The 23,960-nt window shown below is 39.1% G+C and overlaps 1 protein-coding gene across 4 annotated transcripts in view; it reads left to right on the top strand.

Annotated features, from left to right (window-relative positions):
- Positions 1-23,960, top strand: part of ADAMTSL1 (ADAMTS like 1) — a 1,120,403-nt gene that overhangs the window by 806,701 nt on the left and 289,742 nt on the right. For all 4 annotated transcript variants that reach the window (XM_025279016.3, XM_044939811.2, XM_044939812.2 and 1 more), the window contains 2 exons: positions 10,866-10,940; positions 15,925-16,082. In XM_025279016.3, the coding sequence (XP_025134801.1) occupies positions 10,866-10,940; positions 15,925-16,082 (233 nt within the window). The remainder of the gene's footprint in view (positions 1-10,865; positions 10,941-15,924; positions 16,083-23,960) is intronic.

Genomic DNA, 23,960 nt, shown 5'->3' with positions numbered 1-23,960 from the left:
AGAGTTTGCTCAAACTCATGTCTGTTGAGTCAGTGATGCCATCCAACCATCTCATCCTCTCTTGTCCCCTTCTCCTCCTGCCTTCAATATTTCCCAGCATCAGGTTCTTCTCCAATGAGTCCACTCTTTGCATCAGATGGCCAAAGTATTGGAGCTTCACCCTCAGCATCAGTCCTCCCAGTGAATATTCAGGGTTGATTTCCTTTAGGACTGACTGGTTTGATCTCCTTTCTGTCCATAGGACTCTCAAGAGTCTTCTCCAGCACCACAGCTTGAAAACATCAGTATTCTTTGGCACTCAGCCTTCTTTATGGCCCAACTCTCATATCCATGCATGACTACTGGAAAAACCACAGCTTTGACTAGACAGACCTTTGTCAGCAAAGTGATATCTCTGCTTTTGAATATGCTGTCTGGTTTTGTCATAGCTTTTCTTCCAAGGAGCAAGTGTCTTTTGATTTCATGGCTGCAGTCACCATCCACAAGCCAAGAAAATAAAGTCTGTCACTGTTTCCATTTTTCCCCCAACTATTTGCCATAAAGTGATGGGACCAGATGCCATGATCTTATTTTTTTGAATGCTGAGTTTTAAGGCAGATTTTTCACTCTCCTATTTTACCTTCAAGGGATTCTTTATTTCCTCTTGGTTTTCCGCCATAATAGTGGTATCATCTGCATATTTGTGCTCTGCATTCTTGTCATCACTTGATATTGTCAGTATTTTTTATTTTAGCCATTCTGACTGGTGTGTGTGTGTATATGGATTTTGTATATATAAATAATGGCTTATGATCTTGAACATATTCTTAGGTTGTATTAGTTCCCAGTTGCTGCTGTAACAAATAACCACAAACTTAATGGCTTAAAGCAACACAGTTGTTTTACAGTTCTGGAGAGTCAGAAGTCTATAGTAGGTCTTGCTGGACTAAAATCAAGGTGTTAGCAGGGCTGTATTTCTTCTGAAGGGTCCATTTTCTTTGATTTCTCAGTTTTTGAAGGCTATCTACAAGCCTTGGCATCTTCAAAGCCAGTAACAGCATCTTCAGATCTTTCTATGACTCAAACCACCTCTTCTCTCTCCCTCTTCCAGTTTAAAATTTTGTGATTATATTTGGCCTACCTAGATAATCTAAGATGCTCTTTCTATTCTAAGGTGAGCTGATTAGCAACGTATTTCATCAGCAACCTTAATTCCCCCTTTTCATGTAACATATTCATAGGTTCTTGGACATTCATAGGATATGGACATCTCTGGCAAGAGGAAGGGTGAGGAATTATTTTGCTGCTCACACATGTGCTATTTCCTCCTTGATGTAGTATTAATTAAAGTTACTTGCCAGTTTTTAAAACAAGCTTTTTGGTTTCCTGCTGTTGAGTGTTGAGAGTTTACATGTGCTGAGAACAAGTCCTTTGTTGGATTTGCAACTTAAAAATATTTATACCTTCTTTTTTCAAAGTTGCTCAACTTTATCTTTCACAAAGCAAAAGCTTTGAATTTTGATGAATACCAGTTTATTTTTCTCTTTCCATGGATGGTGCCTTTAATGTCATATCTAAGAACTCCTTGCCTAATCCCAGGTCACAAAGCTTTCTTCTGTGTCTTCTCCTGAAAGAGTTATAGTTTTATATTTTACCTTTAAATCTATGACCTCTTTTCAGTTAATTTTTATATAAAGTATGTTTTATGTGTAGGTTGAATTTTTTTCTTTAAGGATGTCCAATTCTTTCAGCCATTTGTTGAAAAGTTAATCTTTTCTCCCTTGAATTGTTTTTAAAACTATCAGAAATTCATTGTCTGTTTCAGTGTGGGTCTATTCCTGGGCTCTCTCTTCTGATCTTTGTGCCAGTTCTTTCACCAATACTACATTGTCTTAGTTATTGTAACTTTAAGCCTTAAAATCAGGCAGTTTGATTTCTCTAATATTATTCTCCCTTTCAAACTCATTTTGGCTATTATATACTAATTTCTTTGACCTTCCATATAAATTTTACAATATGTCCATATATACAGAAAATCTTGCTGGGACTTTTAATTTTGTTAATTCTATAGGTTGATTTGGAGGGAATTGATATATTTTATTTGTGATAATATCAACCTATGAGCACTTCATGTCTAGGCATTTATTTAGATCTTCTTTGATTGTTTCATCAGTATATTTTTAATTTTCAGCATATATTTTAGTTAGACTTATACCTCTTTCAACATTTTGCAGCTATTACAAAGGGCATGATATTTTCTATTTCAGTTTCCAGTTGTGTATTACTAGTTTATTTTGGCTATTTTATGAACTTGCTAAACTCACTTAATAGTTCTGAGAGTTTTTGAATTTTCTGCATAAACAATCATGTTGTTTACAAATAAGGATGGCTTTAGTTTCTCCTTTTCTATTTATAAACCACTTATTTATTTATGGCCTTACCATACTGGCAAGGATGTCCAATACAATGTTGAGCAGATATGGCAAGAATGGCTATTCTTAACTTCCTGCCAATCTTAAGGGGGAAAGCATTCAGTTTTTGCACCATTGAGTATGATGTTAGCTGTAGGTTTTTTGTTAAGTGCTCTTTATCACCTTGAAGAATTTCTGTTCTATTCCTAATCTGCTGAGCATTATTCTCTTGAATGGATGTTCAATTTTGGCCAGTGCTTTTTCTACCTCAACTGATATGATCATGTGAAAGTTCCTTAAACTTTTATTATAATGGATAACATTAATTGATTTTCAAATAATCAGCCTTGTATTCCTGAGATAAACTCAACTAAATCATGATGTGTTATTCTTTATATGAATTACTGAATTTGATTTTCCAGTATATTGTTTGTGAGTTTTTAACATCTATGTTCATGAGAGATAGTTGTCCATTTTGTCCTTTTTTATACCATCTTTGTCTGGTTTTGGTATCAGCATGATGCTGACCTCAAACCATGAAATGGGAAGTCTGTTCACTTCTCTTCTGTTTAGTGGAAGAGAATGTGTTTAGTGGAACAGAATGATGTTATTTCTTCTTCATGCGCTTGGTAGTATTTACCAATGAAATTCTTTGAACCTGGAGTTTTTGTTGTTGTTTTTATGTAAGCTTTTCAACATAGGGATAGAGTTACAGTAACTGTTTTAATTGATTTATTTTTCTTTTCAAGTATGAGTGTATTTGAGGGAGTTTCTTTGCATGCTGGGTAATTTTTGACCTAATTTCAGACACTGCAAATTTTATCTTCTTGGATACTAGATATTTTTGTATTCCTATAAATATTCCTGACTTTCGCTCCAGAAGCAGTTACTTGGAATCAGTTTGATCCTTTTGGTTCTTAAAATCTGATAGATGGACCAAAGCCACAGTGGTAACTAATGTGCCCTGCTACTGAGACAAGACTCTTCTGAATACTCAGTGTTCCATGAATTATTTAATTTTCCAGCCTGGCTGCTGGAATAATATATTCTCAGTCCTAGAATTGTGTTGGTTCTATTTTGTGTTTCCCTATTTATGTAGTTCTTTTCCTGGCCTCAGGTTGCTTTTTCACACACATGTACTGATTAGTATATTGATCACTGCTGAACACCTAAAGGAATGGTCTTAAATCTCCAGAGTCGTCTACGTATTACTCTCTTCTCTCTGGGCACAGAGAGATAACCTGTCCTTCAAACTCTAGTCACCTTGATGTCTTTGGACCCTTATTATCTTTGTCTCCTTAACTCAGGGAAGCCTCCAACCTCTATCCAAGTTCCCACTTCCATGGATGGCCTGGAAAAGTCTTTCAAGGCAGAATTCGGGCTGGGCAATGTTAAGGTTCTTCTCTTGTTTTCCAGAATCCCAGAAATTGCTGTCCTTTTTTGCTTAATATTCAGGGTCTTGAAAGTCACTATTTCATACAGTTTTTTTCTGACTTCTTGATTGTTTCAGGCAGGAGGTTAAGCCTGGGCCCTGTTCCTTCATCTTGACAGGAAACAGAAATTTTGACCCTGGGTTCTTGATTCAGTTTTGCAATTATTTAGAAGCAGCATGCTTTCGGCTCCCACTTTGGAAATGTTAAGTGCTTTTGATTCCTTATCTCCTTATAACTCCCACAACAATTTGGTTCCAAGAGGTTAAATACCGTGTTCCACTATCGTCTTGTCATCTTCTTCCAAGCTGCTGATATCCACTGTGCCAATTTGATGTATTGCCTGTTTTGATGTTGGTTGGTACCTATGTAGGCAAAGATAACTGTGACAGGGATACTACCTCTGTGAGAGAGAATATAAATGCTATTGACGGTGCAGTGCATTCTGACTTTATATATACACATATATCTATATTCTGATGTGAACAATTGCTCCTCTTAGAATCAATTATATATGATATTTTGACTCTAATGACAATAGGACTTTGTAACTGATTAGAGGTAAAGGTGAATTCAAGGATGTCTCCAAAGTTTTTGACCTAGGCATCTGTAGGGATGAAGTTCCTCAGCTGGAGAGAAGGCTACACTTTGTCTGGCCTATCCAGTATGCATCCTCCATTGCACAAGTGCTGATAAACAGTAGGGGTGGGGACAGGTTTTGAAAGCCTCAAACCCACAGTCTCACCTTAGTTTGTTGTATATATTTTAATAATAATAAAGTTGTCATGAAGAGAAAAAAAAAGCCATTCAAATCTCCTCAAGATTGGCAGACTATTGGGAATTCCCTGGCAGTCCAGTGGTTAGGACTCCACACTACACTGCCAAGGGTGTGGGTTGGATCTTCTGGTTGGGGAACTAAGATCCTGCATGCCATATGCTATGAGTAAGTAAAAAAAAAAAAACAAGATTGACAAACTAGTTTCTCCCTTAAGTATAGTTAATTTACAATATTGTGTTAGTTTCTGGTATACAGCAAAGTGATTCAGTTACATATATATATATATGTAATCATATATATATATATGTAATATATATATATATGTAATCATATATATATATATGTAATATATATATATATATATGTAATCATATATATATATGTGTGTGTGTGTGTGTGTGTGTGTGTGTTGTACTTAGTTGCTCAGTCACGTCCAACTTTTTGCGACCCTATGGACCGTAGCCCGCCAGGCTCCTCTGTCCATGGGGATTCTCCTGGCAAGAATACTGGAGTGGATTGCCATGCTTTCCTCCAGGGGATCTTCCCAACCCAGGGATCAAATCCAGATCTCGCGCATTGTGGGTGGACTCTTTACATCTGAGCCACCAAGGAAGCCTATATATGTATGTGTGTATATATATATAATATACATATCATTATATATATATGTATATATATTCTTTTTCATATTCTCTTCTATTATGGTCTATTACTGTATTGAATGTAGTTCCCTGTGCTATACAGTAGGGCCTTGCTATTTATCTATTTTGTTTGTAGTAGTTTGTATCTGCTAATCCTAAACTCCTAATTTATCCCTCCCCCATCCCCTTTCTTCTCTGTTAACCGTAAATTTGTTTTCTACATCTGTGAGTCTGTTTCTGTTTTGTAAATAAGTTAATTTGTCTCATATTTTAGATTCCACATATAAGTGATATCGTATATTTGTCTTTCTCTGACTTACTTCGCTTAGTATGATTTCAGTATCCCTGCATGTTGCTAAAAACGGCATTATTTCATTCCCTTTTATAGTGGTGTAGTATTGAATTGTTTTCGTCTATATATTATATATCTTATTTATCCATTCATCTGTCAATGGACATTTAGGTTGCTTCCATTAGCGCATTATTTTTATCTGTAGCCAACTATATTAACAGTGGCTCTTTCATTTAAAAAATAATAATAAGATTAACTATCAGCTTCATAAGCTTACAGAGAAGAATCTCTAAAAGCATGAAACTTACCAACAGGTCTAAAAACAAGACAAGCTCAGATATCAGGATGGGAAATCCTGTCTTTTAAAAAAATTATTATTGTCAATTTTTCTGATACAGTAATGAATCACATGAATAAATCCATATAAGACAAAATTAAAAACAAATATAAAAAGTTTATTGAAAAATGTGAAATATATATACATTTGTAGATTTTTGAGGAAATATTTTAGGTAAAATTGTTGAGAACAGTTTTTCTGGCAAAGGGCTTTTACATCCTATACATGTGAAATGACAGAATTTATGATTCCCATGGAAAACTTGTCTCTTTAACTGAGAGAGATTATCTAATTTCTGAAGGAAGTCAGAATTGCTTACTAACAACCTAGAAATATGTTCTGTTGATTGGCATCATGGTTCTGTCAACAAAGCCAGAACAGATTAGAGCAGATGCATTTGATCATAGGGCAGTGTGCCTTTGTGGGAAGAGCATCCAAGAAATGCACAGCATGGTAAGAGAATGTAGCCACCTACCTTACTAGCCATGCTGCTGCTGCTAAGTCGCTTCAGTCGTGTCCGACTCTGTGTGACCCCATAGACGGCAGCCCACCAGGCTCCGCCATCCCTGGGATTCTCCAGGCAAGAACACTGGAGTGGGTTGCCATTTCCTTCTCCAGTGCATGAAAGTGAAAAGTGAAAGGGAAGTTGCTCAGTCGTGTCCGACTCTTCACGACCCTGTGGACTGCAGCCTACCAGGCTCCTCCGTCCATGGGATTTTCCAGGCAAGAGTACTGGAGTGGGGTGCCATCTCCTTCTCTGAGCCATACCAACCAAATTAATCATTCAGGAGGCAGGTGATAAAACCAGCCTTCTCACACATTCTCTAGTGTCTTTTTTTAACCATTTTTAATTGAAGTATAGTTAATTTGCAGTGTTGTGTTAGTTTTATGTATACAACAAAGTGATTCAGTTATACAAACACACACATATATATTCTTTTTCAGATTATTTTGCATTATAGGTTATTGCAAGATATTGAATATAGCTCCCTGTGCTATATAGTCCTTGTTGTTTATCTATTTTATATATAGTAGAAGGCAATGGCACCCCACTCCAGTACTCTTGCCTGGAAAATCCATGGACAGAGGAGTCTGGTAGGCTGCAGTCCATGGGGTCGCTAAGAGTTGGGCATGACTAAGCGACTTCCCTTTCACTTTCCACTTTCATGCATTGAAGAAGGAAATGTCAACCCACTCCAGTGTTCTTGCCTGGAGAATCCCAGGGGCGGGGAAGTCTGGTGGGCTGCCGTCTATAGGGTCGCACAGAGTCGGACACGACTGAAGCGACTTAGCAGCAGCAGCAGCAGCAGTGTGTGTATATATATATATATATATATATATATAAATCCCAAATTCCTAGTTTATCTCCCTCCCCCACCTCCCTCCCCCACTTTGGTAATTATAAGTTTGTTTTCGGTATCTGTGAGTCTGTTTCTATTTCATAAATAAGTTCATTTGTATATTTTTTTAAGATTCCATATAAAAGTGATATCACATGATGTTTGTCTGACTTATTTCACTTAGTATGATAATCTCTGGGTTCATCCATATTGCTGCAAATGGCATTATTTCATTATTTTTTATGGCTAAGTAATAGTCCATTGTGCATTGGAACCTTCTTTATCCATTCATATGTTGACAGGCATTTAGGTTGCTTCCATGTTATGGCTGTTGTAAATAGTGCTCCAATGAACATCGAGTTGGTGGTGATTTGGTCTCTAAGTCGTGTCTGACATTTGCGACCCCATGGACCATAGGCTGCCAGGCTCCTCTGTGCATGGGTTTTTCCAGGCAAGAATACTGGAGTGGTTGCCATTTCCTTCTTCAAGAACACCGAGTTGCATGTATCTTTTTGAATTATGGTTTTCACTGTCTATATGCTCAGGAGTGGAAGTGCTGGATCATATGGAAGATCTATAACTATTTTTAGTTTTTTAAGGAACCTCCATGCTGTTCTCCATAGTGGCTGCACCAGTTTCCTTTCCCACAGCAGTGTAGGAGGGTTCCCTTTCCTCCACTCTCTCTTCTCCAGTCTCTTAAACACCTCTCTGTGCACCATACTGTATTCGACAGCAAGTAGAAGAATCTTCCAACCAATCCCTAATCATTGAGAATTTATCATCAAATGAGACAATTATTAATACATCTATAACTCAAAGACTGGCTTTTTATCAATATGTGGCAAATAAAATTAATTTTTTTCCTATCTTGCTTTTTGCCAAGTGAAGAGCACCATATCTCAAAGTATATTCTGAGATGTATCAGACAGTGTGAAAAGACAATACATAAAAAGTTTCCACGGATGAACACATTGGGAACACACTAGTTAAATAGAGTGAAATGGAATTCTTTGGTTCAGGGGTCTTAAGAAACTAATGTGCTTGGTAATTTCCATGATTGGAGTATGGTATGTGGTATTTCCCTGCATATTTTATCTTAGGTCCCTTTTGTAGGAACCATAATGTTGGACCAATGGTTTGTCTTCTTTGTCACTGAATATGTACCTGATATGTGGGCTTCCCTGGTGACTCAGCAGCAAAGAGTTTGCCTGCAATGCAGGAGATGCGGCTTCGATCCCTGGGTTGGCAAGATACCCTAGGGAAGGAAATGGCAACCTACTCCTGTATTTTTGCCTGGGAAATCCCATGAACAGAGGAGCCTAGTGTGCTTCCAGTCCTTGGGGTCACAAAGATTCAGACACAGCTTAGCAACAACATGAAGCCTGATACTAGGAGACACTCAGATAGTATCTATGGAATAAAATAATGAATTTGGCAGTTGCCTGATGACCTACCAGTTGTCTGTTCACCCTTTATAGAACCATAGGAGGATAAGTGGGGACTCTTCCTACATCTGGTGCTGTGCATTGCTGACTGTTCAAGTTGGCACTAGCCTGAGTTCTCCGTATTTCTCTTTGACATGGCAAGAGCAGAGGGCAATCTGGAGACATTCCATCTTGCCTGGTCTACTCTCTCCATCCTACCCTCTTCCCCCAACAACCTTCTAGGCTCTTCTCCATCTTCCTTGGGGAGTGTACAAAGGTGACGGTGCCAGCCAAAAGCTTGAGTTAATTGGGTTAATGCCCCCGCATGTGGAAAGTGAGTCACTTCTCAGCAGAACAAGAGGGAGGCTGCTGAGCCATGTGGGGGTCAGAAGCCCACTGCTGAGCACTGCAGGGCCAGAGAGCTTTCCTTTTACTTGCACTTTACTTGACCTGTGGATAAACAAAGACTTTCTATTTCTAGAAAGCCCATTGTTTTAACTGCTTTGAGTTTCTTTTATAAGCTTAAATACCCATGGCTTAATGCAAGATGTTAAAAGCTCTATGGGCTCAATCTCAACATTTGTTTTCCTTTTCTGTATTCCCCTTATGTATTTTGTTCTTCTGTGCCACAAACTCTTAGCTATCCAAAATCCAGCCTTTTCTTTAACAGTGCCTGGCATTAAAAAACAACTAAAAGGTTGTAATGTGTGTAGAATGTTCAATATTGTAGAAAACTTGATAAATGTAACCTTTTAGGGAAGAAATTGGGAGCATATGATTCTTCTTTCTCATTCAGCTGGCTATGAGCTCCGGGCCTTGGAGCATTTAAAAACATCATCAAAGTAAACAGCATTTCAGTCTCTGTCCTTAAGGATACTTGGAATAGACAGATAAAATGATATTTACAAAATACCTACTGTGTTCCAGACTATATGTCTGCTTGGTATACATATCTATAGTCATACTTACATCTGCTAACAGTAGTATTGTGAAGTAAGTGTTGGTTTCACTGTTTTACAGAGAAACTAAGAGTCAGAGAAGTTAGAGAATGTCTGAAATTCATTTATTGAAATTAAATTCTCCCAAAGACAGGATGATAAGGTTCAGAGAAATTGGCTAGCTTTGGGGATTCTTTTACTCAAATGAAATTCTTCCAGTGATAGATAGGATGGTAATGTATAATGCTGGAAAGATGTGAAACAAAGAATCCCACAGAGTTTCTGAATATGCTGATGAGTTTAAAAATACCTGCCTTTCTGTTGTCTTCTGAAATGCCCTCCTGGTCTTTGACCTTCTGTTACTATACTTCTCAGAGGCCTCATTTCTTCGTCATCAAATCAGAATGATAGCATCCTTTTTGCCCATATTATAAGTTTAGGGTAACAGAATAAATAGTAAAGTTTAGGGGAAAGTGAAATTCTTCAGTGCCATGCAAATATAAAGGATTCATTTCACAAATAGAGTTCTAAATAAGCACACCTATGATGTATTTGAGATACATGTTATGTTCCTCTAATTTTTTAGCAAATGTAGGTTTGAGGAGTGCTTCCACTGAATTGTGGCTCAGTTTTCAGATAGGATGAAAATTGAATAATTTCTAAAATAATCTCTAATTCAGTCAATTTTTAAAAATTTTCAAAATCAATAGGGTATGTTGGGGAATGTCAGTAAACATTTTTGGGACACTCACAAAATATAGTATTAGCTGTAGATAGTGTGAAGGATATTAAAGAATGGAAAGCATGATTTCTGACCTAGAAAGTTAAAAAAATACAAGATAGTGCCTAGTGCCTTCTGATCTGTGGTACTCATCCAACATACTCACTTTGCTCAAGGGAAAGCCAGATTTTAATATAATAAAATCTTCTTTAGAGCATTAGAACTTATTTTCTTTTTGTAATTCTACACAACTGCTCCAGTTTAAAATATGAGGATATAGGATCAGGTTTTAACATTAGAAACGAACACTTGTAAATTCTTTTTTCAATATGTCACAATTCATGTATTTTTTTCAAAGGCCAGATCCCTATGAATTAGCAAGTGACCAGCTTTTTCAGCATATTTTATTTTGTAGAAAGTGTAAATTGATTCCCACATATTGGTGTTCAGATTTTAAACACATTTTTAAAAGATTGTCATTTGGGGGTGTTTGTAAATCAGTGCCTTACATAGGACATAATCAGTAATTTTGTATCAAATTATGTGTTTTAAGATTCTGCTTTTTTCTCTCTAGTGGACAACACAGTGGTTGGTATTCCCTATGGAAGCAGACATATACGTCTTGTCTTAAAAGGACCTGATCACCTGTGTAAGTAAACTCAGTTGTTGACTTTTGGATATTGAGAATTTAAGTCATTATTATTCTGTTTTTTTTCCCCCCAGAAAAGATTACGATTTAGGAATACGAATCTTAATTCTCTATCATAATATGATATTTTGAGTACTTCTATTTCTCTTTCAGTTGCCTAGGAGATAGCAGAAACCTCTCTGGTTATTACCTCTAACCACAGTCATCCTGAAAGATGCAAAATTGATGCTTCCAATAGATTGTCCTGAGTTAAGCACATGTTTATGATTTTGTGCATGTTATTTCTCATTCTCCCTCTTCTTCCTCTTCAGTCAATCTCAGTCTTTTCCTTGCCTCACCTCTTGTTTTTCTTCTTCTTTCCAACCTTCCCTCCCTCTTCTTCATTCTTTTTAATTTCTACTCTCATGCTCCATTACTTCATCAATTCAGAGGAACATAGAAACTCCTCACAGTCTTAACCTGATGGCATTTAAAGAGAACTGTGGGGTCTAAATAAGCACACCAGGTAGAAAAGATAATGCAAGACCCTAACATCTTGAAGATAGCTTTTGGAATTCAGGATTGAAGGGTAATCATAACCCCAAAGATCAAATGGTAGCAGTGTCCAACCAGAGCCTGGGCAAGAATTGATCTTTAGTCATGCCAAGCCAGCAGTACATAGCCACATCTATTTTTTTTTTTTTAATTACCATGTAGTGTTGTTTAGATGGAAACTTGTAAATCACAAGGAGAAAATTATAGGCTATACACCGGGAGAGAATAGGACAGGATATGCCAGCATTCTCTGCAAAATTCACTTTCACTGAAAGGCTTCTCTTCAGTTGGTCCCTTGAGCATTTCTGATCTCCTCCGCTGTGACTGTTCCTAGCTTCCTCCAGAGCCATCTATCATCTTCTGCTTTCTCTTCCCTCCCACACACTTGCCTAAGAAGCCAATTTAGGTAGCAAGCATTATCTTTTGGCAATTGGATTATAAATGAAATCATTCCAGAAAGACAAACAAGAGGGAGACAAATTGGAGCCTGTGAAAGTTCAGAGAGCCTACTGAAGTCTTTCTAAAAATAAAAATAATTGCATGTCATGGGAAAGGTGGGATTTAAGAGGTCATGTGACATAAAGGAATAAGTAAGGTACAGTCCAGGCAAAGTCAAAAGATTCTGGGAAACCACCTTATATGGACCCAAGTCCTTTTTTAACCCTGAACAACCCCCCAAAATATATTGTTCACATGTCCAAGGATGATATATGTTTGTACACTATTACCATTCAAATGATTTGTTTTTCCCCTTGAGAACTGGACAGAATTAACTGCTGGTGTAACAACCTCAGTCAAAAAAAGTATTTTTCTGTGCAATGAGAGGCTAAAAAAAAGTCTAGACCAGTCCATCACCAAATGGCGGATTTACTCCTCATTGCAGAAGAAAGGACCCACCCAAAGGAATAGATGTAAGAGGAAAATTCATTTTTATAAATGTAGTGGCATCCCAGACTTCCTAATTGTATGATTCCTAAGAAGCTGAAGAATTGGCTTTGTTTGATTTAATTACTCTAGAGATTGGATAGGTGAAGCTTCAGATGATAATCATAAATGATGAAAAGCAAAACAGAATCTGCTTTTTCTGCCAACAGGCATACTATTGATAACATATGTATAACTAAGGCAGTTTTGGTGTTTGGAATATAACTCAGTAAAATAAATGTGTGAATAAATATTGCCCTGTTTTTCTTGCAGCCCTTTTATCCTTGAGTCCCAGAAGCTGGCCCAATATGAGTCCAGCTGTAAATATTTAGGGAGCTTCTCTAGTGGCTCAGATGGTAAAGAATCTGCCTGCAATGCAGGAGACCCAGGTTCAATCCCTGAGTCAAAAAGACCCACTGGAGAAGGGAATGGCTACTGACTGCAGTATTCTTGCCTGGAGAATTCCACAGAAAGAGGAGCCTAGTGGACTATGGTCCATGGAGTCACAAAGAGCTGGACACAACTAAGTGACTAACACACACTCCACATGAGTAGATAGTCTGTCCAGGCCCAGCCCATCATTAGTCAGAAGTATTTTGGGAAAGATAGCTGGGAGGCCTGGTGATGAAATTGAATCAGATACTCAGGCTTAGATCTTCATGAGTTTTCCAAAACTAAGTTAATTTATGTCCTGGAGATCCCTCCACAAATTAGCGAAGGCAGCTGGAGGAGGGAAGGCTAGGGAAAAGAGACACAGAGCTGCTTTCCTCTGATGATAACCACTATGCTTTTCCCACTCCATGTCGTCTCCATGTGCCTTATATTCTTCCATGAAGTCCTCCCTGCATTGGGGCCTGGGTGGAAGGCCAGACCTACTCCCAGAGAAGGGCTGCTCAACTTCATCTGGAACATGGGCATTAATTGGACACCATTTTCTACCCATTGCTATTCCTTCTAGTAGGAAACTTGAAGTAGACAACATCTAGAGTAATTTAGTGTAACTAAATTGGATATCTTAGTGCCTCCAGAGACCTGAAAACTGTCCTTAACTCCAAAACCTCAATCTACAGAATGTACAAGAGGGGAGTCATTCTGACTAAATGACTAGGAGACCCTACCCTACCAGGGGTTGCTTCTGCTAAAAAACCCTTGCCAAAACCAAGGGTCTTTGTGCAAGTTTTAAAACCATTGTTAGACTTAGTCTATCCATGTTTCTAGTGGAGGTCATGGAATTCCAGTTGCACTATTTCAAATCCTGAAAGATGATCCTGTGAAAGTGCTGCACTCAATAGGCCAGCAAATTTGGAAAACTCAGCAGTGGCCACAGGACTGGAAAAGGTCAGTTTTCATTCCAATCCCAAACAAAGTCAATGCCAAAGAATGCTCAAACTACTGCACAATTGCACTCAACTCACACACTAGCAAAGTAATGCTCAAATTTCTCCAAGCCAGGCTTCAACAATACGTGAACCATGCACTTCCACATGTTCAAGGTAGATTTAGAAAAGGCAGAGGAACCAGAAATCAAATTGCTAACATCCATTGGATTATCTAAAAAGCAAGAGAGTTCCAGAAAAACATTTATTTCTGCTTTATTTACTATGCCAAAGCCTCTGACTGTGTGGATCACAGCAAACTGAGGAAGATTCTGAAAGAGATGGGAATACCAGACCACCTGACCTGACTCTTGAGAAATCTGTATGCAGGTCAGGAAGCAACGGTTAGAACTGGATATGGAACAACAGACTGGTTCCAAATCGGGAATGGAGTACATCAAGGCTATATATTGTCACCCTGCTTATTTAACTTGTATGCAGAGTACACCATGAGAAATGCTGGACTAGATGAAGCACAAGCTGGAATCAAGATTGCTGGGAGAAATATCAATAACCTCAGATATGCAGATGACACCACCCTTATGGCAGAAAGTGAAGAAGAACTAAATAGCCTCTTTATGTAAGTGAAGGAGAGTGAAAAAGTTGGCTTCAAGCTCAACATTCAGAAAATGAAGATCATGGCATCTGGTCCCATCACTTCATGACAAATAGATAGGGAAACAGTAGAAATAGTGATAGACTTTATTTTTCTGGGCTCCAAACTCATTGCAGATGGTGACTGCAGCCATGAAATGAAAGATGCATACTCCTTGGAAGAAAAGTTATGACCAAGCTAGACAGCATATTAAAAGCAGAGACATTACTTTGCCAACAAAGGTCCGTCTAGCCAAAGCTATGATTTTTCCAGTAGTTATGTATGGATGTGAGGGTTGGACTATAAGGAAAGCTGAGCACTGAAGAATTTGATGCTTTTGAACTATGGTGTTGGAGAAGACTCTTGAGAGTCCCTTGGACTGCAAGGATATCCAACCAGTCCATCCTAAAGGAAATCAGTCCTGAATATTCATTGGAAGGACTGATGCTGAAGCCAAAACTCCAATACTTTGGCCACCTGATGCGAAGAACTGACTCATTGGAAAAGATTCTGATGTTGGGAAAGATTGAAGGCAGGAGGAGAAGGGCACAACAGAGGATGAGATGTTGGATGGCATCACCAACTCAATGGACATGAGTTTGAGTCAACTCTGGGAGTTGGTGATGGACAGCGAGGCCTGGCGTGCTGCAGTCCATGGGGTCACAAAGAGTCGGACACGACTGAGTGACTGAACACACTGAACTGAACCACATTTCTTCATGCAGCAGACAATTATTCTAAAGTACTCAATCACATGAGAATTTAACCTGCTTTGAAATATATATCAAAATTACCCTCCTCCCCAGCATGCTCTGATTTCCTAAAACAAAAGATGCTGCCTAGGCTTTGTCACTGGTCAAATTCAGATTGGAATGCTCCAGGGATCCAGACGTTCTTCTCTCCATCCTAAGTTCTTATGAGATGCCATATAAGTACACAGGACTGAATTTAAAAAGGATTTTAAAAAGAAAGAGAAGTAAAGAGGATAGTTCTCTGTCTTTAAGCCACTGTAGGTTTTTTTTTTTTTTTTTTCATTTTGAACAATAGCCCATGTGTAATAAGTAACCACAAAGTATCAATAACTGCGAGGTAACACATGAATATCAAATTACCCAATGAGTGCTTAAGGAACTCAGAGAGGTACCCTGGGTCTCATAGACAAAAAAGAAAACTACTGGGTAAATTCGAGACTGAGGGCTGTAAAGACTGAAATCAATAAGATATATGGGGGATGAGATGGTTTAGTCCAAAGAATATGGTTGTGGCAAATTAGGGTACCCAAATGAAGTCATCCAGGGAATTGAAGATTTTTTGACAGGGAGCCCTGAATTCTTGATTAATAACTTTTAAAATAATTTCATTTGCTGCATCAATTCCTATGTGATCCAGCAGTGCCTATCTATTTTGTTTCTATCACATTTCAAATATGTCAGCCCTATAAAGAATGATACTTCTCCCTCTTGTAGCTCTAGACTTTGTATGGGATGTGCTTGCATGTGGTCTGTGGTAGCCCTGGGAACATCTTTCTTTCCTTTTCCTGTGTTTGATTATGTAGATCTGGAAACCAAAACCCTCCAGGGGGCTAAAGGTGAAAACAGTCTCAGCTCTACAGGCATCTTTCTTGTGGACAATTCTAGTGTGGACTTCCAGAAATTTCCAGACAAAGAGATACTGAGAATGGCTGGACCACTTACAGCAGATTTCATTGTCAAGGTGAGCCCATTTAGATACCTCGTTTTCAAGCCACATCTGAACTAGTATTACTTATAATCCCCTGAAGAAAGAGAGACTTTAGGCTTTGACATAGATTGGAAAGCTTGTTATCCAGGAAATGTTTAATTCAAGGGTGTTGAGCACAGCGGTAAAGAATCTGCTGCCAGGGCAAGAGACTCGGGAGACGTGGGTACGATCCCTGGCTCAGGAATATCCCCTGGAGTAGGAAATGGCATCCCACTACAGTATTCTTGCCTGGAAAATCACATGGACAGAGAATCCTGGTGGGCTACCGTCCTTGGGGTTGCAAAGACTCAGATGCAACTGAGCAAGCATGAGCTACTTTATAAGAACATGCAATAAGAACATGGATAATTTTAAGGTTCTAGGAAGAAAATACATACATACATACATTTATATATATTTGTGTGTGTATAAGCTAGTAAAAAGACCTCCCCTCGAAAAGCCAGCATATGATGAGTTAGGGATACGTACCATTTTTAAAACAAACTTGGGTACAGTCATTGACTCATATAAGGTATCCTCAGTCTAAGAGAAAGGCAAATTAATAATCCATAAACTTTATCATGCTTCCAATTGCAAGTTGTTTTTTTCCTCTTGTACTGGCAACAAGACCAAGTTGTTTCCTTCTATCAGAGCGTCCCTGCTCTTCGAGGTAATATGAAACACATTGCTGGAAGCAACATACACATTCTGTAGGGAAAATGTATATACTCAAAGAAATGTTTGGGAATCCCAATAAAATAAAACATATTTTCTTTCCTTCAGTAGGTCAGAAGGACTAGAAGGATTTCAGCTGTAAAGCTGTAAAACTTGTAATGTGTCCAGAACTCTATAAATTTTTCATCATGGGACCTGAAGCCAGAGGACATGTGATTTAAGCCAAGGCTTGATGACCCCATGGCAGCTGGAAGTAGGGATGCATTTAGGAAAATGTGATGGGCAATGAGGTTGCATGAAAGAAGGGTTCCAGAGTTCTGTCCTCTGTCTCCATCTGCGTGGTAACCCTTTTTAATTCAGTCCAGATGCCAGCTACATGCCCATGAACAAGCACCCATAAACCATCAGAGATAGCTCACAATAGAAATGACATTGCAGGTAGTTAAATAATTTCAGTTTAACAAACAAATACAGTAAAAAATGAGAGCTATCTTAAGTTTTTGAACCCCTTAGAATAAACCACTTACACTAATGTACCTAGTGGCCTTGTAAGAGTTAATACACATACTGAAAATATAGAATTGAATTCAAGTAACATTATCCACACTGGAACAGTTCGCAGAATTGTCAAATGCATTTCATATGGCCAGCTGCCTTCTGCACATCACCCACGGGGACAATGAGCTCAATGTGTCCAAAATTGGACTTGTCTAGCCCCAGAAACCTACTTTATCTTCTTGATTTCTTGTGGAATACCACACTGTTTACCCAGCCCAGTCAGAAACCTGTGATTCACACCATTTCCCTTCTCCTGTACACCCCTAGTTAGACGTTAAACTCTGTCAGCTCTACCTCCATGCCATCTCTCCAGACCATTCTTTCTTCTCCGTTCTTGCCACTCGTCTCTTAATTTAGGTCTATGTGTTTCTCACCTGAATTAATGTGATGGGCTCTGAATTAGTTTCCCAGCTGCTGAGCCATTGTCTATACTGCCTTCAGAGTGAGTTTTCTAAAAACCGGAGTGTTTTCCCTGTTCACGATCCTGCATTGCCCCTCACTTCCACTCCTTGCTTTGGGACTAAAATGCAAAGCCATAGCCCAGCACATGTAACTCTCAATAATCTGGATTCTGTCTACCTTTCCCACCTCAGCTTTGAGTTTTCCTCTCCTGTTTCAGTCAACTGTATGACTGGCAAGTCCCCCAACATCTTGCACTCTTTACCTTCACGTAATGCTGTGTCCTCTAGCTGCAATGTTCTTTTCTTCTTGCATTCTCTTCCCTAACTCATATTTGTACCTCAGGACTTTCCCCTTCCAGAAGCATTCTGTGACTCGACCCTAGATTCCAATTTACATCACATCTCCCCTCTGTGTGTTCCTCAAAGGCAGAATTATATCCGTCTTCATAGCTCCATAAAAAGCCCAATAAGCACCAACAAGCAACTTTCACCAGATGGCAGTTGCTGAAGTGGGACAGAGGTGACATCTTCTTTCTGCCTGCAAGGACATTGAGCCTGAGGGAAGTTGAGTGACATTCCTTAGCTCAGGCCAATGACAAGCCAGGACCAAAGATCATGTCTCCTTACTTCTGTCTCCAACTATTTTTAGTCTTCTGCGTTGCTTCTAAGAGTGTTTCCCTGATGGCTCAGATGGTGAGGAATCCACCTGCAATGTGGGAGACTTGGGTTTGACCCCTGGGTCAGGAAGATCCCCTGGAGAAGGGAATGGCTAAGAGGATATTTTTTTCCTCTCTGTGTATAAGTACATATTAAAGGAAAAATTAACTTTGGGAAACTTTATGATAACTTCCTAGATCCTAGCAACCTGTAAATATCTTCTTTCAAAAACAGGCCAAGCTATCATTTTAGTGACTTTTTTCATTATATCCTGTTTGTTGACCTAGCTTCAGGTTGCAAATGAGAGGAGATGAAAGTTTCATTAGAAAAGATCAGAATCAAATAAATGTAAAATTAGTATAAAATAGATTATAATTTTTAAAAATCCTTTTACTCAAACTTGAAAATGAGCAAGATAATATAAGAAGATATAAAATAAAAAGAACAAAATTACTTTTATTCCCAGTGATTTATAATGAAGCAACCTTTTCTTCCTTAATTTTCCCCAGGGAATAGCTAAAAATGAAAGATTACCTTTTGCTTATTTATCATCTTTCATGATTTCAGTGCTTAAAAATTATATACACAGTTTATAATTCAGTTTTCATTGTCATTCAAAGTATAATCTCTTTTGCATTATACACTTATTTAAGCAACAACTTCCTTTCTGAATGAAATACATCGGGGTCAGAATGGTGCTTTGTCAACGTCTCCAAGGAACTTTATTGTCCAAATACCATTTTTGCTTTTTTTAAAAGAAAAAGACTTTTTGCATGAAAGAAAGATTTTTCTCACAGTGAGAATTGCTATATATTATTTTTTGGAATCTCTTTTTCTGGCCACCTTTACAAATGGACTAAGCACTCATCTTTTTTCCTAGGGAAGCCATGTCTTCCAAAAATTTGTAATTCATACGTTGGCTGTACATTTTTGGCAATGCTAGGGTAGAGGGGTAAAAAAGATAGACACTCTAGAATTATGTATATTGTCCTGCTTCCTGGAGGTGTGACCTTGAGTATGTTGTTTTACCTCCTGGAGCCTATTACTTATTTGAAAAATGGTAATAAGAATCTCTCCACATAGTCTTTGTGAGGAATTGAATGAGGTAGTGTGTATAAAAGCAAATAGAACTAAATGACTTCCTTTCCATCTTTTCAAATGCTTTAACCTCTGGTCAAACTTTTTACAATACTCTCTCTACACCATGGCATACAACCACTTCTCTGAAGATGGTCCGAGGTTGATTGATTTACAAGTGGTATACCCAGGAACAGTTTGGCAGGTGTAGCTATAAGACAAATGGATGTAGGCACACCTATAATCACATTAACTGTTGAGGATGATTGGCTATTGGCTAGATAATTATCTGGCTTAGCATCCCCTTCTTCCCTACCAGGCTATCTTTTCAGAAGCTACAGACCCAGTAAAAGAGAAGGACCTTCCCAGATAGAAGAGGGGGTTTTTTTAGTCATTCTTTTTCTGGAGAAGGCAATGGCAACCCACTCCAGTACTCTTGCCTGGAAAATCCCATGGATGGAGTCCATGGGGTCTCGAAGAGTCGGACATGACTGAGCGACTTCATTTTCACTTTTCACTTTCGTGCATTGGAGAAGGAAATGGCAACCCACTCCAGTATTCTTGCCTGGAGAATCCCAGGGATGGGGGAGCCTGGTAGGCTGCTGTCTATGGGGTTGCACAGAGTCAGACACAATTGAAGCGACTTAGTAGCAGCAGCAGTATTCTTTTTCAGAACATTGAACTTAGCTCTTCTTGTGAAAGCAACTAAGGCATATTTATAAACATTCAGTTTGAACCATTTTTAAAATTTAAGAAAGCCATATAGCATATTAGAAAAAAGTGATGAGTGAGTACTTAAGCCATCAAAGTAGCCAAAATACACCGCAGAATGGGCTTCCCAGATGGCACTAGTGGTAAAGAACCCACCTGCCAATGCAGGAGACATAAGAGACATGGGTTCAACCCCTGGGTCGGGAAGATCCCCTGGAGGAAGGCATGACAACCTACTCTAGTATTCTTGCTCCTCATGGACAGAGGAGCCTGGTGGGCTATGGTCCATATGGTCACAGAGTTGGACACAGCTGAAGCGACTTGGCACACACACGCAGGCACTGAAGAATAGTAACCAATCATCATACTAAGAACAAGAACACTGATTCACAATTCATATACTGACAACTAGAGAACAGTTATTTCCTAAAGAGCATAATTTTCTAAATGCATTACATTTTCATAGTTGGGGAATTTGATTAGGAAGATTAATAGCATAATTTTTGCCTAAGCACTCTAAGGAATAGAAAGCTGGTGGTTTCTATTTGCAAAGTTAGGATATTTAAGCAGAGATGACACCTTCATATTTCTTTCTGGACAGACTTAAGCATGAAAGTGAAAGTAAAAGTCACTCAGTCATGTCTGATCCTTTGCAACCCCATGGACTATACAGTCCATGGAATTCTCCAGGCCAGAATACTGAAGTGGGTAGCCATTCCCTTTTCCAGGGGATCTTCCCAACCCAGGGATTGAACCCAGGTCTCCCATATTGCAGGCAGATTCTTTACCAGCTGAGCCACAAGGGAAGCCCAAGAATACTGGATTGATTGGTAGCCTCTCCCTTCTCCAGCAGATCTTCCTGACCCAGAAATCAAACCGGCATCTCTTGCATTGCAGGCAGATTCTTTTCCAGCTGAGCTATCAGGGAAGCATAACCCCATACATAATTCAGCATCCCCCAAATTGTTTTTATTAAAGGCAAAACAATAGGCAAGGCTCCTAAGCAGAAATCACATGCACAAAGTTATGAGAGTTCACTTCATGAAGTAAGTTTACAGAACTTTCATGTGTATTCTTCTCTAAGGAGATTCTTCATGCCTGAGGCAGCTTGACTTTGAAATATGGTATCCTCCCTTTCCTAGTTCATGATGCCGTTTGAGAGAAAAAACACTGAGTAGGAATTTTGAAATAGTGATGACTATAATTAAGTACCAAAATAAAATGAACAGATAGTAAAAGCTACAGATACTTGCCACAAGCTAATGTGATAAAGATAGACTTTGTGAAATTTGGGCAGCCTGTGAATCTCGGGTAGGATTGAAATCATCATTTCCTTTCTCTCATGGAGGCTGAACTTTGGCAAATGTTTAAATACAGATTGATTTCACCCTGCCACCCAGCCTGTCTCTGGATGGCCACCCCATACCTGTCCACCTATGCTCATACAAAGGGAAAACCATTTTTGTAAGCCAAACATTCTAGAGAGGAAAACACTAAATTAACTATGGGGGGAAAAAAGAAGCATGTAATAAATAGTGATTCATTTTCCTACTCAACCTTTACAGGTAGTGATTCCTCCAATAAATATGCTCCTTTATGCCAGTCAATTCTAATTACTGTATACTACATTTCTTGTTGAGTTCCCCACCTTGTTTTACCAATGGTACAGCTAGGTTGAAGACAGAGTCAGAGAACCAACTCCTCACGTTTCTCTGACACTGAGAGTGGCAGGCCCCGGTCCAGTCCTGCCTCCTCTGGCTCCACTCTGCTCAGTTCTCTGCCACCTTCTCCATATGAGCGCCGAGACCAGCCTTCCGTTAGACCTTAGTTTTCCCTGTCTCAGCATCTTAGTCCTGACACATTGCTTCCACCTCTTTGTTCCTTAGCCAACATTACAGTTATTATTTCCAAAGAAGCATCTCTGATCCACTACCCTACTCAAGTACTTTGGGCAGTAAATCCATAGCCAACATCTCTCATGAAACCCTGAGCCAAGGGCCTGTGGGCTGAACTGTTATCTATGTCTCCCAGTACTGAGGTCTGGCATTCTGGGAGGACTAGAAAACACTATAGGAAGTGTAAAAATAAAGTTGGGTGCTAACATTTTTTTTTCATTATTTTTACTGAATAACCTCGAATCTTAGCATTTCCAACTGTTAAAACAGTGGAAAAATTGAGTCTATGTTTTATTCCAATAATAACTAGCATTTTTATAAGCCCTTTCTGCTACTATCCTGTTTAAAGTGATAGCTTTCATAGGAGGGCAGAAAGTACTATTGGGCAAGGGCTATGTTGTAACAATCTGCTTCTTTTTATCAATTTTATCAACATAATCAATTTTACCAACACTTTATCGAAAAGAAATGATTGGCATCTTCAAGAAAACTTCAAGATGTATATAAAAATGTAACCTTTATTGAATGCCTTTGTGCTGTGTTTAGTTGCTCAGTCATGTCCAACTCTTTGTGACCCCATGGACTGTAGCCCTCCAAGCTCCTCTGTCCATGGGGATTCTCCAGGCAAGAATATTAGAGTGGGTTGCAATGCCTTCCTCCAGGGGATCTTCCTAACCCAGGGATCGAACCCACATCTCCCACATTGCAGGCAGATCCTTACTGTCTGAGCCACCAGGGAAGCCCAAATGCCTCAGTCTACTATATTTTAATTTGGGGATGTTCTCGCAGTTTGTGCTAAGTCGCCTCAGTCGTCTCCAACTCTTTGCAACACCATGTACTGTAGGCTGCCAGGCTCCTCTGTCCATAGGATTCTCCAGGCAAGAATACTGGAGTGGGTTGCAATGCCTGCCTCTAGAGGACCTTCCCGATCCAAGGATCAAAACTGCATCTCTTATGTCTCCTGCATTGGCAGGTGTGTTCTTTACCACTCTTGCCACCAAATTCTCAAGAAGCTGTAAGGCTTCCAAGAATTTGTCACAAATAATAGTTTTCAATTCTGAAAATGCTTAAAAGGACCATAATCAGTATCATTCATTAGTTGGTTCATTCATACATTCATTCAGCAATTATTTGAATACCTGCTGTGTGCCAAGCACTGTGGATGATGCTGAAGAAAGAAGAGTATGCAAGATGAATGATACTTGCCTTTGCAGAGTTTACAAATGCTTCCATTTGTAAGAAAAGCAATAGAATGACAACTATACCAATATTAAGTATTTGTAGCCACCTAAGTGAATATTTTGGGGGGCTCCAAAATCACTGCAGATGGTGATTGCAGCCATGAAATTAAAAGACACTTACTCCTTGGAAGGAAAGTTATGACCAACCTAGACAGCATATTAAAAAGCAGAGACATTACTTTGTCAACAAAGGTCTGTCTAGTCAAGGCTATTGTTTTTCCAGTAGTCATGTATCGATGTGAGAGTTGAACTATAAAGAAAGCTGAGGGGAGAAGAATTGATGCTTTTGAACCGTGGTGTTGGAGAAGACTCTTGAGAGTCCCTTGGACTGCAAGGAGATGCAACCAGTCCATTCTAAAGGAGATCAGTCCTGGATGTTCTTTGGAAGGAATGATGCTAAAGCTGAAACTCCAGTACTTTGGCCACCTCATGCAAAGAGTTGACTCACTGGAAAAGACTCTGATGCTGGGAAGGATTGGGGGCAGGAGGAAAAGGGGATGACAGAGGATGAGATGGCTGGATGGCATCACCGACTCGATGGATGTGAGTTTGAGTGAACTCCAGGAGTTGGTGATGGACAGGGAGGCCTGGCGTGCTGCAATTCATGGGGTCTCAAAGAGGCGGACACGACTGAGCGACTGAACTGAACTGAACTGA

This window comes from Bubalus bubalis, chromosome 3 (assembly GCF_019923935.1).
Source record: "Bubalus bubalis isolate 160015118507 breed Murrah chromosome 3, NDDB_SH_1, whole genome shotgun sequence".
NCBI classification, from domain to species: Eukaryota; Metazoa; Chordata; class Mammalia; order Artiodactyla; family Bovidae; genus Bubalus; species Bubalus bubalis.
Note: the sequence above shows the minus strand (reverse complement) of the source record. Positions and strands in the feature narration are given on the sequence as shown.